General features: G+C 41.3%; 1 protein-coding gene across 1 annotated transcript; it reads right to left on the bottom strand.

The window, feature by feature from the left end:
* Positions 1-1111: 1111 nt before the first annotated feature.
* ccne2 (cyclin E2) lies at positions 1112-12994 on the bottom strand. The gene is made up of 12 exons (XM_047359183.1): positions 12521-12994; positions 10642-10681; positions 10305-10386; positions 10162-10215; positions 4891-5033; positions 4363-4498; positions 4125-4271; positions 3903-3998; positions 3683-3817; positions 3432-3543; positions 3130-3287; positions 1112-2364 (listed from the first exon to the last, which is right to left on the bottom strand). Exons 2-12 carry the CDS (start codon positions 10653-10655, stop codon positions 2254-2256), a joined length of 1188 nt encoding a protein of 395 aa, XP_047215139.1. The 5' UTR covers positions 10656-10681; positions 12521-12994; the 3' UTR covers positions 1112-2253.
* Positions 12995-15027: the final 2033 nt, after the last annotated feature.

The following is a 15027-nucleotide window of genomic DNA, read 5'->3' as shown; positions in this document are numbered from 1 at the left end:
TTGTGCTAACTTCTATAAAACACTTTACAGAAACGTGGTTGTATAAAAAGCTCTTTGTTAGATTAATAAAAGAAATCACTGGATAATGAACATTAGATTAAATGGAAAATAAATTAGACATTTTGACTCTTCTAGCCTATATTTCCTGTGTAAAGATTTTGTTTGCTCACTGAATGAATCCCAACCACATTTCTTTGCTTGCAGCTCTTTTCACAATGCTTCGTGTCTTTTCCACAAGGTGTTGCTTTCTGGGTGGGGGGTCCACAACAATATGCTGACAATATTAGTCAGCATATTGTTGCGGTTTAAACAAACCAACCTCTGAGGCCTTCACAGAACAGCTGGAGTTGTACTGAGAATAAATTGCACACAGGTGGACTCCTTTACTACTTAGATGCCTCCTGAAAGCAGATGCTTGTGCTGGATTTTATTTAGAGGTATTGGAGAAATGGGGACACTTTTCAGATGTGCCATTTTCATCCCACTTACACATTTATGGACTTCTTTAATAAACTCCCAGTAAAACACATTGAAGTGTTTGGTTGAAAGGAGAGGCATGGCCTTCATATTTTGCGGATCTTGGTGAAAATCCAGAAGAGAGCAGCTCCTGTTCAAAGTTTGCTGTAAGCTGAAACTTACTGGGCTGAATCCAAGTCATCCTCTCAGAGCTTTGAGTTGTGTTTGCATCACAGGAAACTATTTTAGACCTTTTTTTCCCACTCATAAAAGGTCACCATGATTACACCGTATCACATCTGCATAATTTTGCTTCTGAATGTGACTGAACCATTAAAACCAGTTGTGAACCTGTCTCAACCTCTGAGATGAGGATCATACAGGTTTTGGCATCTTGACATTTTATTATGAATTTACTGCTCTGCAGCAGGATCGGGACTCTTGGTTTCCTCTGGGATATTGTTGGAAAACACTGCATGCTGCAGCAGAGAAGACACAATTCATCTGAAAATAATCAGTGGAAAGGAGGCTCTTGGTTTGCAAAGTGCAAACTAATTACCTCTTATATGAGTTCCACCATTATTATAATTCAGTAAAAGGAAACTGATCACATTGGGCTCTGCAGGAGACACTTTCTCTGAAGATCAGACCAAAACAACTTCCATCATTTATTTAAAACATTACTATAAAAGGAAATTACACTTTTTTTTTTTTTTTTTTTAAATTGCTCCATTTACAAAACTTACATTCTTTAACATTTCTACACAGTTCACATGGTGTACGTGTTCACTGCAGCAGTTTACAGTCACAGGTTTGCTGGATTTCCACTTTTTGGCTCACTCCAACTTAAATTAAGTTCATGTAGATTATTCTCTCCCCCTTATATAAAAAGGCACTGAAGACATCCTTCTGCACATTTAATGCTGAACCTTAAATGAACAGAACTCATAAATACCCTTTCACCTTTGGCAGTGAGTGATCAGACCAAGTTCAATCACTAAAAGATTTCACATATGAACATTTTCCTTTGCTTACTAGGGCTTATTAATAAATACAAGTTCTTAAAATGAAAAAGCAAAACTTTGCACAAATATCAAGTTTTTCAGGAAAGTAACAAAAGGTTGCAACAGTTAAACAAAATTACAAATGAGAATATTTAGCCACAAGCAGGTCAGGCGCATAAAGCACCTAAATAATAAAAGAAAACTAATTCTTTCTGATGGTTCTGGTGGCTATGAAATCCTCCGAACCTAATAAATCAAGGCCTTTGTTCTTCTCAGCTGATAATCCTCCGTAAAGAGAAGAGATTTACTTTCAGACAGCGTTGTTCTTTATGATAGGTTTGCTACATTTCTATTTGTACCTCTTTAACATGGAATGACTGCTGTAATTTAAAAAAATCTCATTTCCTGAGAATCAACTGAAGCACCATCAGAAAGTTTTCAAGCTTCTATTTTAAGAACAGCACCAGTGAGATTCCCAGATTATGGCTCACAGGGAAGATAGACCAGCGTTCAATAGAAGTCACGCGTAGAGCTGGCTTCATCGGTGAAATTAGTCCGATGAAGACTGTTGCATCAATGCAGCTGATGCTTAAAACCATAAGAAAAAAAAAAGGTTATCAAAGATCACCAGTTCTTTGTTTGGCCTCCGTTTTGGCTGCCAGAAGTCGGAGCTTAGTGTTAAAACAACCAAACATAAAAACTTTAGTTTCTCCACATGGCGTCCTGCCCAGCATGCCTTGCTCTGATGAAGCTGTCCTGAAGAGAGGTAGTGTGTCCCGCTGGGCGGATTAGCTCAGGGATTGGCTGACTTTTCTGTGCTGCTGGGCGGGGTCAGCATCTTTCCCACTGCAACGGGTGACAGCTGACTTTCAGGGCTGTCGATTTGAGGCTCCTGAGCTTTTTTCTGCAAGATGAGGAAAATGTACATTTGTTACCAACTGGTTAAGAAAAACACATTTTTCCCACATTCATTTTCATGACATTCAAATTATCGATATGTAAATATTAATGATTTCATTACGTTGCTGAACAGTTGCATTTGTGGCATCGCCATTCATTACTAAAAGTCATGTTAAAAACTTATCAGTGTAAACATTTTAAAAAGAGTTCACTGTCTAATTAGTGTTTCATTTTTAACTCTTCGCTGCCTATGATGCCACTTGCTCTTCAGCCCAATCTGCCATTGGAATAAGATCTGAATCAGATATGCCAAGAAGTGAGCTGGTGACCAGATTCAAGACAATTTCAACTTGACCACCCAGTCAGAAACTCAGAACACTCCTCTTTCTAGTTGGTCAACACACCTCACTTAGTGGCAACTAAAAATTAACCCTCTTTGGTGAGGGAAGAAGTGAAGGCGGCCATTTTCTGTAGAAGTGTACTTAATACTGCTCCAAACTCATTTCTCTGCTTTTTCTGGGCATTTAATTAGAAAACAGTTACATAGTTTAATCTTATCTGTATGTTTAACAAATATGTCTTCCTGTTTGGCAGCATTATAAAAGGTTCCCTCTCTCCATACTTCCAGACTATGTTCTGCCTTGATTAGTCAGAGGACCAACAGACTTTAACAGTCAAACTTTTACTCAACTTTCCCAGTTTCCAATTAAGCATCAGCAGACTGGGTCAGAATATTGTTATTGCTAAATAAACTAGTATTTATCCTCACCAGCAGCTCCAGGTAGGCCACATGCGTCTGGATGTTGTGCCTGTTGTCTGCTTTGACTTTGGGGAAGTTCTTCAGTTGGGGTTTGGCTTCAGAGCGCACCGTGTCCATGAAGGAGGTCATCCACTTATAACAGGGGAACACGCTTTCCCAGGTCAGGCCTGCGAGACAAAGTTGCGTTTAACCGACGGATCTAAAATGTGCTCATTTTAAGACTCTTCGTGAACTAGAATATTACTATACCACCTAAATGAGCAGAATTGATGCAGTGAATCAAGTCACACATCCTAAGTGAGAAGACCTACCTGAGACCTTATGAACAACGTCAAAAGTAGAGAAGTGACAGAAGGCAGCAGCAGCAAGAACACTATAGCTGTAGTCCAACGAACTGATGTCCATCATACACAAATCTAACAGCTGCAAGAGACAAAGGTAGAGGTCAGACTCAAAATATTCACTGCATTAAAAACATTCTTGCTGAGATCATTTAAACAGGCAGAGGAACAAACTTCTAGTCTGAGAGGAAGAGGAGTGCATGCAGCAGGCGTGAAGATACCTGTGTGATTTGGATGTACGTTTCCTGAGAAAACTGTGGCTCCAGGAAGTTCTCTCCATCTTTCTGGGCTTCCACCTGAACGTACAACTTCAGCCAGGAGATGGGAGTTTCTGGACACAAGTTCCAGTCCAATGCCTGCAGGAAGACATTCATGTCAGCACAGGAATACAGAGTAAATGGAGGCCAAGCAGAAAGTGGATGAAAAGAACAGGTGATGCACCGTTAATATATGAAGCTCTGTGCGCTGGATGTCCCTCATGTCACAGGCTTCGTCTGTGACGTAGGCAAACTCGGAGACTTTAGGAGGATAAATTTCCTGAAGAGAAAAAAAACGACATTTTAGTGAGAACTGTTCTGCTAAGTCTGCACATAAACACCGTAAACCGATTGTTCCAAAGGTCAAACCTTTTTATGAATATGTACACAGGAAGTAAGGACTTACTTCTATCTTAGAGGCGATGAAGAGGGCTGTGATGCCAATGAGCTGCAGGTTATCTTTGTCAACGTTCTCCTGAGTCAGCATGAAGCGGTCAAAGAAGTCCTGGGCCAGGTATGCCGTCTGTCTGTGGAGGCTGTACACCTCACTCACCTGCTCAGAGACAAACAATACAAAAAGATGTTAATTCTATAGATTTACCAAGAATGTATCAGACAAAAAAAATCTTCAGCTCAGTCCTAACCTCCAGCAGCCAGTCCAGCAGAATCGCCCTCATCTGGGGCTGCAGTTTAGGATGCCGCTGCAAGTAGCTCTTGTCATGAACGTACTTCAGCTCCTTGTTGAGCATTTTTATCCACACGTCATCTGAACTCGCCCAGCTGGAAGCCAAAAAAAAACAAAACAAAAATGATGCCTCACTTTTAGCCATTTGCTAATTGAAGAGCAAATTTAAGCCACAATCAAGCAGGAGAATAGTTAAAGCAGGTTCTATTCAACTGATCACATCCAGATAACCGTTTTAACCTGAAGAAACTATCAACTATAAACATTTCTGCAGACTAAAAGAAAAACTATGGAGGGACAATTATAGCTCAGGACCAATAAAATGAGTTCTGTGAGAAAAACTAAAGCTTAAACAATTCACACATCTGACATTTACCTTAAATCTTACACTGCAACTTTAAAGTCTGAATAAACAAGCTGGGTGGACCATCTCAGCACGAAGTGTTGAGCTACAATGGCCTGATTGAGGTGTAAACCCCTCGGTTACCTGAGGCGAGGGATGGGGGAGGCCTTGATGAAGAGGTTCTTGAATTGGTACTGCTTGAAGCTGGATGGGTCTGAGGGCTCCAGCTCTTTGTGGGGAGTTTCAATGAGAATGCATGGACTTGCCCCATCCTCCGACCAACACTTCTGAAAAAGCAGGAACACAGCGAACTTTCAATAGACAATCATGTGGGGAGATTCAAATGGAAATCAAAATACGCTAAGAAACTGATCTGACTTGACTGCTTACGACAGAACAGAGATTATTTTGCTAATCAATGAATCTGTCGACTATTTTTCTATTCATAATAGGAAAGCAAAGGGTGCTTAATAGAATATTTTACAGAATTGAACCAAATGATGCTACAGCTATGCCGCTTGAGGAGTTCTGGATAGAAAATGTTTAGAGATTAGAAGGTTTTTCATATTAAATGCAAAATGTATATATTTTTGGTGTAATATTTGCCTCCTTGAACCTCCACCTTAACGTGGTGGAGGGGCTTGAGTGCTCGAATGATCCTAGAGGCTATGTTGTCTGGGGCTTAAATGCCCCTGGTAGGGTCTTCCATGGCAAACAGGCTCTTGGTGATGGGTCAGACAAAGAGCGGTTCGAGAGTTCCTGATGACTACAGAATCGAGGCACGTGACGTCGCCCGGTACGGCGGAGGATCTCCTCAATCCTGCCATCACGAATTCCCTGGTGGAAACAGAGGATGGGGACCCAGGGTTGGACTCCTTCATCACCCAGGCTGAAGTCACCGAGGTGGTTAAAAAGCTCCGCGGTGGCAAGGCTTCGGGGTGGATGAGATCCGCCCTGAGTACCTCAAGTCTCTGGATGTTGTAGGGCTGTCATGGTTGACACGCCTCTTCAACATTGCGTGGCGGACAGGGACAGTGCCTCTGGACTGGCAGACTGGGGTGGTGGTCACCCTTCATAACAAGGGGTACCAGAGGGTGTGTTCCAACTACAGGGGGATCACACTCCTCAGCCTCCCTGGTAAGGCCTACGCCAGGGTATTGGAGAGGAGAGTCCGACCGATAGTCGAACCTCGGCTTCAGGAGGAGCAGCGCGGTTTTCGTCCCGGCCGTGGAACACTGGACCAGCTCTATACCCTCTACAGGGTACTCGAGGGTTCATGGGAGTTTGCCCAACCAGTTCACATGTGTTTTGTGGACCTGAAGAAGGCATTCGACTGTGTCCCTCATGATGCCCTGTGGGGGGTGCTCCAGGAGTATGGAATCGGGGGCCCTTTACTAGGGGCCATCCGGTCCCTGTACGAGCGGAGCAGGAGTTTGGTTCGCATTGCCGGCACTAAGTCGGACTTGTTCCCGGTGCATGTTGGACTCTGGCAGGGCTGCCCTTTGTTACCGGTCCTGTTCATAATTTTTATGGACAGGATTTCTAGACGCAGCCAAGGGCCGGAGGGGGTCTGGTTTGGGGACCAGTGGATTTCGTCTCTTCTTTTTGCAGATGACGTGGTCCTGCTGGCCCCCTCTAGCCAAGACCTACAGCATGCGCTGTGGCGGTTCGCAGCCGAGTGTGAAGCGGCTGGGATGAAGATCAGCTCCTCCAAGTCCGAGGCCATGGTTCTCGACCTGAAAAGGGTGGCTTGTTCTCTTCAGGTTGGAGGGGAGTTCCTGTCTCAAGTGGAGGAGTTTAAGTATCTCGGGGTCTTGTTCACGAGTGAGGGAAGAATGGAGCGGGAGATCGACAGACGGATCGGTGCGGCTGCCACAGTAATGGGGGCGCTGTGCCGGTCCGTTGTGGTGAAGAGAGAACTGAGCCGAAAAGCAAAGCTCTCAATTTACCGGTCGGTCTACGTTCCTACCCTCACCTATGGCCATGAACTTTGGGTCATGACCGAAAGAATGAGATCCCGGATACAAGTGGCTGAAATGAGCTTCCTCCGTAGGGTGGCCGGACACTCCCTTAGAGATAGGGTGAGGAGCTCGGCCATCCGGGAGGGGCTCGGAGTAGAGCCGCTGCTCCTCCACATCGAGAGGAGCCAGTTGAGGTGGCTCGGGCATCTATACCGGATGCCTTCTGGACACCTTCCTCAGGAGGTGTTCCAGGCACATCCCACCAGGAGGAGGCCCAGGACACGCTGGAGGGACTATGTCTCTCAGCTGGCCTGGGAACGCCTTGGGCTCCCCCCGGAGGAGCTGGAGGAGGTGTCTGGGGAGAGCGACGTCTGGGCGTCTCTGCTGAGTCTGCTGCCCCCGCGACCCGGTCCCGGATAAAGCGGAAGATGACGAGTACGAGTATTTGCCTAATAACTGCTCTGAGGGAGTTGTTTTCAGCAAACAGCATGTTTTAGAGTTTGTATACTCCAGTTAATTATTCAATTACTAATTTAGTTGACGATCATTTCAATAACTGATTAATCACCAATCAGTCCGATTAATTAATTGTTTCAGCCCTAGTTTGGATATTTTTAAAAATCATATGACTTTCAGTCTTGTACATATATAAAACCTTGAAACACTTTTTTAAATTTTTTTTATTTCTTTTGCTGATAGTTTAACATGTCAAAGCAAGTAGCCCATTCCGACAAACAGAAAGGCTTGAAAACAAAAAACGAGTGAGTAAATAGAAAACTTTTTTTTTTTTTAAACATATTAAAGTGGAAGAGAAAGCAACAGAGGCTTAGTTGACAACCAGATACCTTGGTACGAACACCTTACAGTGTCATAAAATAAGTGTAATAGGTGGCAGGATGTGGCTCTACATGAAGTCCGACCTTACAGGCTTTACATATTCCGACCATTTTGATCAAATCCTATAAATGTATCTTTTTGTATCCTGAGAGAAAGTGTAATCTTTTCCATAATTTAAATTTCTTGCACAATAGCAATCCATTCCTCAATGGTAGGTGGTTCTGTTTTCAGCCTCTTTACTGGCTGCAATAAGTAAAGCAAATAATTTTTTTATCTTCTCTATCCAACTTTTGTTGTACATCACCCATATACATAGTGATACATTTAAAAAGGAATCTTAACTCCAAAAACATGTTCCTCCTTCCAGAAGTGTCTAATAACCTGGCAGCCCCAAAACAGATGTTCATGTGTGGCTCCCCTAGTCCCACATAGTCTCCAACATGAATCTCAACTGCCCAGATATCTTTTCTGGATTGGTGTGATGAAAAACCTCATAATGTTCTTCCAGCAAAACTCTCGCCATACATTTGATGCCGTGAAGGTCCACTGAAGTTAGCATATGTTTTCCCAAGTGTCAGTTGAGATCAGTTCATTTATCTCAGCCTCCCACTTCTTCTTGATGTAGTCAGTACTCCCTTGTTTTGAAAGCTGAACTCCATTGTAAAATCACTTTATTACACTGTCTCAGACTCAATGATCGGAAGACCTCCAGAAATCCAACATTGCTATCACTCAAATGTTTCAGAATTTGGTTAAAATAATGTCTGACTTGAAGGTATCTATAGAAGTCGGCCTTTTTTAAACCATACTCAATTTGTAAAGCTTCAAAACTTTTAAATGACCGTTTGTGAAGAAATGAATTGTAGCATGTGAGGCCCCTAAAAGACCACCTCTTAAATCCGTCATCACTTTTATTGGGTTCAAAATCAGAATCGTAGCCGCACCGTCTCAACATTCTGAATGCGACTTCTAGTTTACATATTTTAATTACATTTTTAGGGGGTAAAATAGACAGTCCAATAGGGGGTCTTCTGAAGCCCTCAGTTCACTCTGGAGTTTATCATCTGTCAAGAGGGCCATTATTGGAATACCCCTCACATTGGTACCTTCCAACCTGATGTGTAGGATGTTGAACCAATACAAACTAGTGGCCTCATCTGGGCAGCGTAATAGTAATCCCGTAGACATGGGAGGCCCATTCTCCCCTTTTCTTTCCTCAACTGTAGTGTTTTGTATTTGACCCTAACTTTTTTCCCTTGCCATTGATATCTAGAAATTAGCCTATGCCAATTCTGAAATGTTTTGGGAGGTATTTTCAGTGGAAGGCATTGAAAATAATAGAGCATGCATGGGAGAACATTCATTCGAATTGACTATCTTAGAGCTCACGTTCAGAAAGGGAATTATACTCCACCTTTGGAGGTCAGATTTTATGCTTGACATTAGTGGGCGATAATTAACCTCGAACATCTGAGAATTATCTTTGTGTAGTTTAATCCCTAAATACCTAATATAGTCACTACTCCAATTCCATTTATATTCATTTTTCAGTTCTTTTGTTGGGTTAAAATTTAATTTTAGCACCTGAGTTTTATTTATATTAATCTTATACCCAGAGTACTGACCATATTCTTCCAACATATTCATTAGTTTTGGGAGTGTTTGAGCAGGTTGTGTTAAGGCTATCAAAAGATCATCTGCGAAGAAGGCTAATTTTTGCTCTCCATTTAAAGTCATTACTCCCTTTATGTCAGGTCTCTCCACTGGGCCAAAGGTTCAATGAGTAGGGCGAAGAGGAGTGGCGAAGCGCAGCATCCTTGTCTTGTCAAGTTCCCATTGATTTTAATATGGGCTTTTGGTTTATCATATAGTGCTTCTAGCGTATTAATGGTATTATGGAAGTTTAATTTTTTAAGAACTTTATACAGAAAAAACCATCTCACCAAATCAAACGCCTTTTCTGCATCCAAACTGATTATCAAAGAATTTTTTTTGCGTTTTTATCTCTTTCATGATAAGCATTGTTTTCCTAATATTATCTTGGGCTTGTCTTTGTTTAATGAAACCTGTTTGATCATTGTGTATTAACTTCGGTAATATGTACTCTAGTCTCTTTGATAAAATAGATGTGAATCATTTGTAATCAATGTTTAGAACACTTACAGGTCTGTAGTTTCCACATTCTAATTTATCCTTTCCCTCTTTAGGAATAACAGAAATTATTGCCTCTCTCCATGAGGGGGGAATTAAAACACTTTTTACAAACAAAATTCAGTAAAAAAAACAACAAACATTACCAGACCTAACTGGTAATGTAAACTTCCGATAAACAGCGACACCTCCTGGTAAAGAGGCAGTACTGCATCATCACTGCCCATCTCGAGGTTCTCAACATATTCCCTCCAATGGGCCACATTGCAATAAAAATAACGTCCAAATTGAGGTACTTAACTATAAACTGCAACTTTATAAAAGTTCATAGAGAAAAGGGAAATGCAGTTTACAGACGGGAGGGTTCTACACAACAAAGATAAACTAGTAACACACATCCTGGGCAGCGCTCTTATCAGCTATAAACACACAATCATATGGAGCTGAAGATGCGCAGCATACCGACCTGTATTTCATAGTTCTGTTTCTTGGCCGCAGGTTGCAGCTTCTTCTTAGAAGGCTGAGGAGAAGAGCGAAGAGTGTCCATGTTCCAGTGAGGCATTGATAATACAATAACTTCTGATTATTAACTAGATACAAAAAACAAACCTCGGACTTTCTTTTCTTCAGTGGTTTTCTGACTGCTGGTTCGGCTGCGTTTGAATCCCTGGCTTGAAGAGTGAGGCGATCGCTGCAATGAAAATCCACATTTTTGGTTCCTCTTACATAAAAACACCAGTACTCAGAATTTTAATCTGAAGATAGCCTATTGATATTTAGGAGTTTTCTTTTTAGTTTCAAAGTCTGAAAGTACGAAATAGCGACATAAAACTAAAAACGACTAGCAAAGTGTTGCATATTTGTGATGCAGATGGTTTCACGGATCATCTGAAAACCAAACAAAGTAGAAGCAAAATAAAAAAAAATACAACTTTTAGGTGCTTACCTGCGTCTGGACATGGTGCTGATTTATTGTTATGGCTCTTCTGGAAAGAAAAATAGGACAAAAGACCAGTTAAGATTTGGGAAGCACTGTAAAACTACATACTGACACGACAGCATAATTTGGCATTGTAAATAAAATTATGAAGTTGTTAGGCCGAGATTCTAACAATAAAATAAGTATCAAAACTATGAAGATAAATACAGAAACTTGTTTGTAATCTTTCTCAAATGACCATCTGTTGGATCCACTGATGACTTATATTCATTAAATGACTCAAAACTAAGAACCTCAAACATTTTTTTTCTCTAATGGCATCAAATAAATATTCTGATGCACTTTTGGAGTTTAATGAAAATTAGATAAGGGTTTAGTGGTATATGCTTTGAATCATAAATGTGGGTAATCTTGTAACTCCTTAATTACCTTATTGACTTTAATCTACTTCCTTGTTTTCCCTCAAAATATAAAATAAAATAAATAGGAAGAAGTCAAAACCAAATGGTCTGACCTCAAAGAAGAAAAAAAAAAAAAAACAGGAAATTTGTATCAGCCTGGTAAAGCTTGAGTGATTGTCTGCACCAGTTACCGAGAGGACGGCTAAAGGCTTAATTAGCCCAAAAATAAAGAGTGTAAAATAATTACATTAATGTTACATAAATCCCAGGTTGTGACTGGAAACTCTTGGTGGAGCAGGAAAAGGTTTTTAGAAGATGCAGCCTGTAGACCATCTAATTTAAAGAGTTCAGTCAGAAGCTGGGGGATAATCTGTGGCTAACTTAGAAACTTCAGAGCTAGCTTGTGATCACTAATAAATACAGTAACCAATTTAATAATCCATCATCAGGCTACTAATACAGGCTGAGGAAGCACATGGACATACCATGCAGCTCCCCAGCTCATAGAAACCATGTAAGAGTAAATAAAAGGTGATGAATAGAGTCAAACTAGCCAGCCAGGTTCTGTAAGCTATCATGGTGCTGCCTGGAAGGAGGGGGGCTGGCTTCTCCCTCCATTTCAGACAAAAAGCTCGAAAATACAACATCTCAATTCAGGTTTCACGACTTTAACGATGAGGCACATGTCTCTAAACATGTTCGGTATGGTTGTAGTCGGTAAAACATCCAAATTATTGAGTTTTATAGAGGTTTGAAACTCATGACGCGCCAATTTCCACAAGGCAGAAGCGGGAGGATTTGAGCCCTGCCTCTCCGAAACTACCCCCAAGTCTGCGAGGGAAAACTGCTAAAGATGGCTGTTACTGACTTTAAACTATTACCAACTGTTGGAAATGGTGTATAAAAACCACATATCTGAATAACACGCGTTTAATAATCCACGCAGCGCCAATAAAGTCGTCTAAACTGGAAGCAAAGCGAGGCTAATCTGTGGAGGGCAGCTACTGTGATTAGCAAACTAACAGCTAACTAGATCAACAATAACCGACTAACCCCTCAAATACAGATAACTAGTGATCAGCAGCTTCAGCCTGAAACACTGAAAAACAATTTTTTATTTGAGCTAAGCGCTGATAGGCCAGATAACACACGGAAAACCTATTTTAAATGCACAACTTTTGTTTGTACATATAAATCAAGAGTCTCAACATGCTGTGCTTTCAGGATAAAAGTGCAAAAACCAGCAGTTATAGAGCAGATAAAACAAGACATGTAATGCAGCAAAGTCCGAGTTAAAGCTACATGGTCAGAAGTTCCTCCCTTGGCCTAACAGAAAGTCACTGAACACAGAACCTCGCTGTAATAACAAAACCTTCCAGCTAAACTTCCCACTAAAACCCCGCAAAAAGACTTAGCATTAGTAAGACTATTCCAAAACTATGTGGTTAAATCGGTCAGCCAGCTTAGAGGCTTGGAGATCTTACCTCCTCAGCGAAAGATGAATGAATGCATCAGCTGTGGCGCCGGCGCCAATCCTTATATCCGCATCTGCCTGCCGAAGCCAGTGCGCATGTCCGTTCCCGGTTCACACAAACGCGCTAAATGTTCAAATCTGAACTGTGATTTTTGCAAATGAGCAACACCGAGCGGGTAAAACAGGACTCCTCTACTTGACTTTGACGTACAACGATCTAAAACTATGTCAGGGAGCAGTTCAGCGACCGGTTCGCCGTGTTTTGTCCGTGCCCTCGTTGGTTTCTAACGGTCAACGAAGCGCAGAAACGTCTTTAGACGTAAACCAGACTTTCCGTTCCTCGCGGTTGAATTTTTATGACGCAGATATTCCTGAAGAAGCTACAGACGTCAAACTGATACAGCAGAACAAGTGTTTGACGGAGATATATTAGATTTTTTAAGCGATGCAAAAACTGCTTCCGCTCACAGGTCCCGCCTGTGAGCGGAAGCAGTGTGACGTCAAGCCAATGAGAGGACGAGCAGTGATAGCCGCGTGCTCCCTGTGCAGAATGTAAACAAAGTGAGCACGTGGGACAGCTGTCAAGCAGAGAAACTGTTGGTGAGAAAAGCTTTTCTCTCAGCTAATCCTAAACAAGCAAGAGGAATGTATTTTATCCACAAAGTCTGATTCCTATCACACTGCTGTATAAAGCACACTTGACCAAAGTGCTGCAGGACTTTAAAAATGAGTACACGCAGAAAAAAAAGCACATTTGTTATTATTTATTGTCGATGAATCACATGTTTAGTTAATATTTCCCAGAAATCAATATTTGGCACAACAAGTAAGATTTCTCCATATCCGCAAAGCAAGTAGAAAGCCAATATTGAAAACATGGTGTTGGGTGCATCATGTGTTCTTCTGCGGGGACATGAAACCAGGTCAAAGTTGATAGGAAGGTGGATGGAGCTATACAGGGAAGAACTGGAAGAAAACCTGTTAATGGCTGACATTGGGAAGGAGGTTGACCTTTCAGCAGGACAACGACTCTCAACATACAGCCAGAGCAGCAATGCTCTGAACTACAGGGGTTGGACAATGAAAGTGAAACACCTGGTTTTAGACCACAATAATTTATTAGTATGGTGTAGGGCCTCCTTTTGCGGGCAATACAGCGTCAATTCGTCTTGGGAATGACATATACAAGTCCTGCACAGTGGTCAGAGAGATTTTAAGCCATTCTTCTTGCAGGATAGTGGCCAGGTCACTACGTGATACTGGTGGAGGAAAACGTTTCCTGACTCGCTCCTCCAAAACACCCCAAAGTGGCTCAATAATATTTAGATCTGGTGACTGTGCAGGCCATGGGAGATGTTCAACTTCACTTTCATGTTCATCAAACCAATCTTTCACCAGTCTTGCTGTGTGTATTGGTGCATTGTCATCCTGATACACGGCACCGCCTTCAGGATACAATGTTTGAACCATTGGAATTTGATTTAATTTAAATGTTCTAAAAGGCTTAAATTCTGTAGGATTAGTATAAGACAAGATAGAAGGTAACAGTAAACAGTTGTGATTGGATTAACTGAAATGATCAAAGCACCCACCCGAACATCCCTTTCAGACAGCTTCCTCTTGCATCCACAGTTAATCCTGTTGGATGTGGTTCGTCCTTCTTGGTGGTATGCTGACATTACCCTGGATACCGTGGCTCTTGATACATCTCGAAGACTTGCTGTCTTGGTCAAAGATGCGCCAGCAAGACGTGCACCAACAATGTGTCCTCTTTTGAACTCTGGTATGTCACCCATAATGTTGTGTGCATTTCAATATTTTGAGCAAAACTGTGCTCTTACCCTGCCAATTGAACCTTCACACTCTGCTCTTACTGGTGCAATGTACAATCAATGAAGACTGGCTACCAGGCTGGTCCAATTTAGCCATGAAACCTCCAACACTAAAATGACAGGTGTTTCAGTTTCATTGTCCAACCCCTGTATATCCAGTTGAACATCTGTGACTTGAAATTTGATGTTTACAGATGCTCTCCATCCGATCTGACTGAACTTGAACTTTTTCGCAAAGAAGAATGGGCCGAAAGCAGCAGTCTTTAGATGTACAAAACTAGTAAAGATATACAACAAAGGCTTGCAAGTCTAATTTTATTTGAAAAAGGAATCTGATAACCATGGATCATTTCCCTTGTACTTTGCAACATTGCAATACCTTGTCTTGGTCTGTCATATAAGATTAAATAAAATGCAATGTTGTTTGTTGTACTAATGTGACAATGCATAAAAAATTCAAGGGTTAAAGATATTTACAAGGCACCTTATCTAAAATTGTTTTGTTTTTTTCATGTTTGATTTTAAATAAGTTGATGCTAAAGGGAATTTCCCAGTTTACAACTTTTCTGTTATTGGTGGTTGTTTAATTGTAGAGTATAGAGTGGCTTTATTACAAAACTTCAATTTGATTTAATTTAAATGTTCTGAAAGGCTTAAATTCTGTAGGATTAGTATAAGACAAGAT

Source organism: Girardinichthys multiradiatus, chromosome 3 (genome assembly GCF_021462225.1).
Source record: "Girardinichthys multiradiatus isolate DD_20200921_A chromosome 3, DD_fGirMul_XY1, whole genome shotgun sequence".
NCBI classification, from domain to species: Eukaryota; Metazoa; Chordata; class Actinopteri; order Cyprinodontiformes; family Goodeidae; genus Girardinichthys; species Girardinichthys multiradiatus.
Note: the sequence above shows the minus strand (reverse complement) of the source record. Positions and strands in the feature narration are given on the sequence as shown.

Coding starts and splice junctions, on each gene's coding strand:
- ccne2 (XM_047359183.1), bottom strand. Junction 3,999..4,124: donor TCATCGCCTCTAAGATAGAA/GTAAGTCCTTAC, acceptor TTTTCTCTTCAG/GAAATTTATCCTCCTAAAGT. Junction 3,544..3,682: donor CGTACATCCAAATCACACAG/GTATCTTCACGC, acceptor TGTCTCTTGCAG/CTGTTAGATTTGTGTATGAT.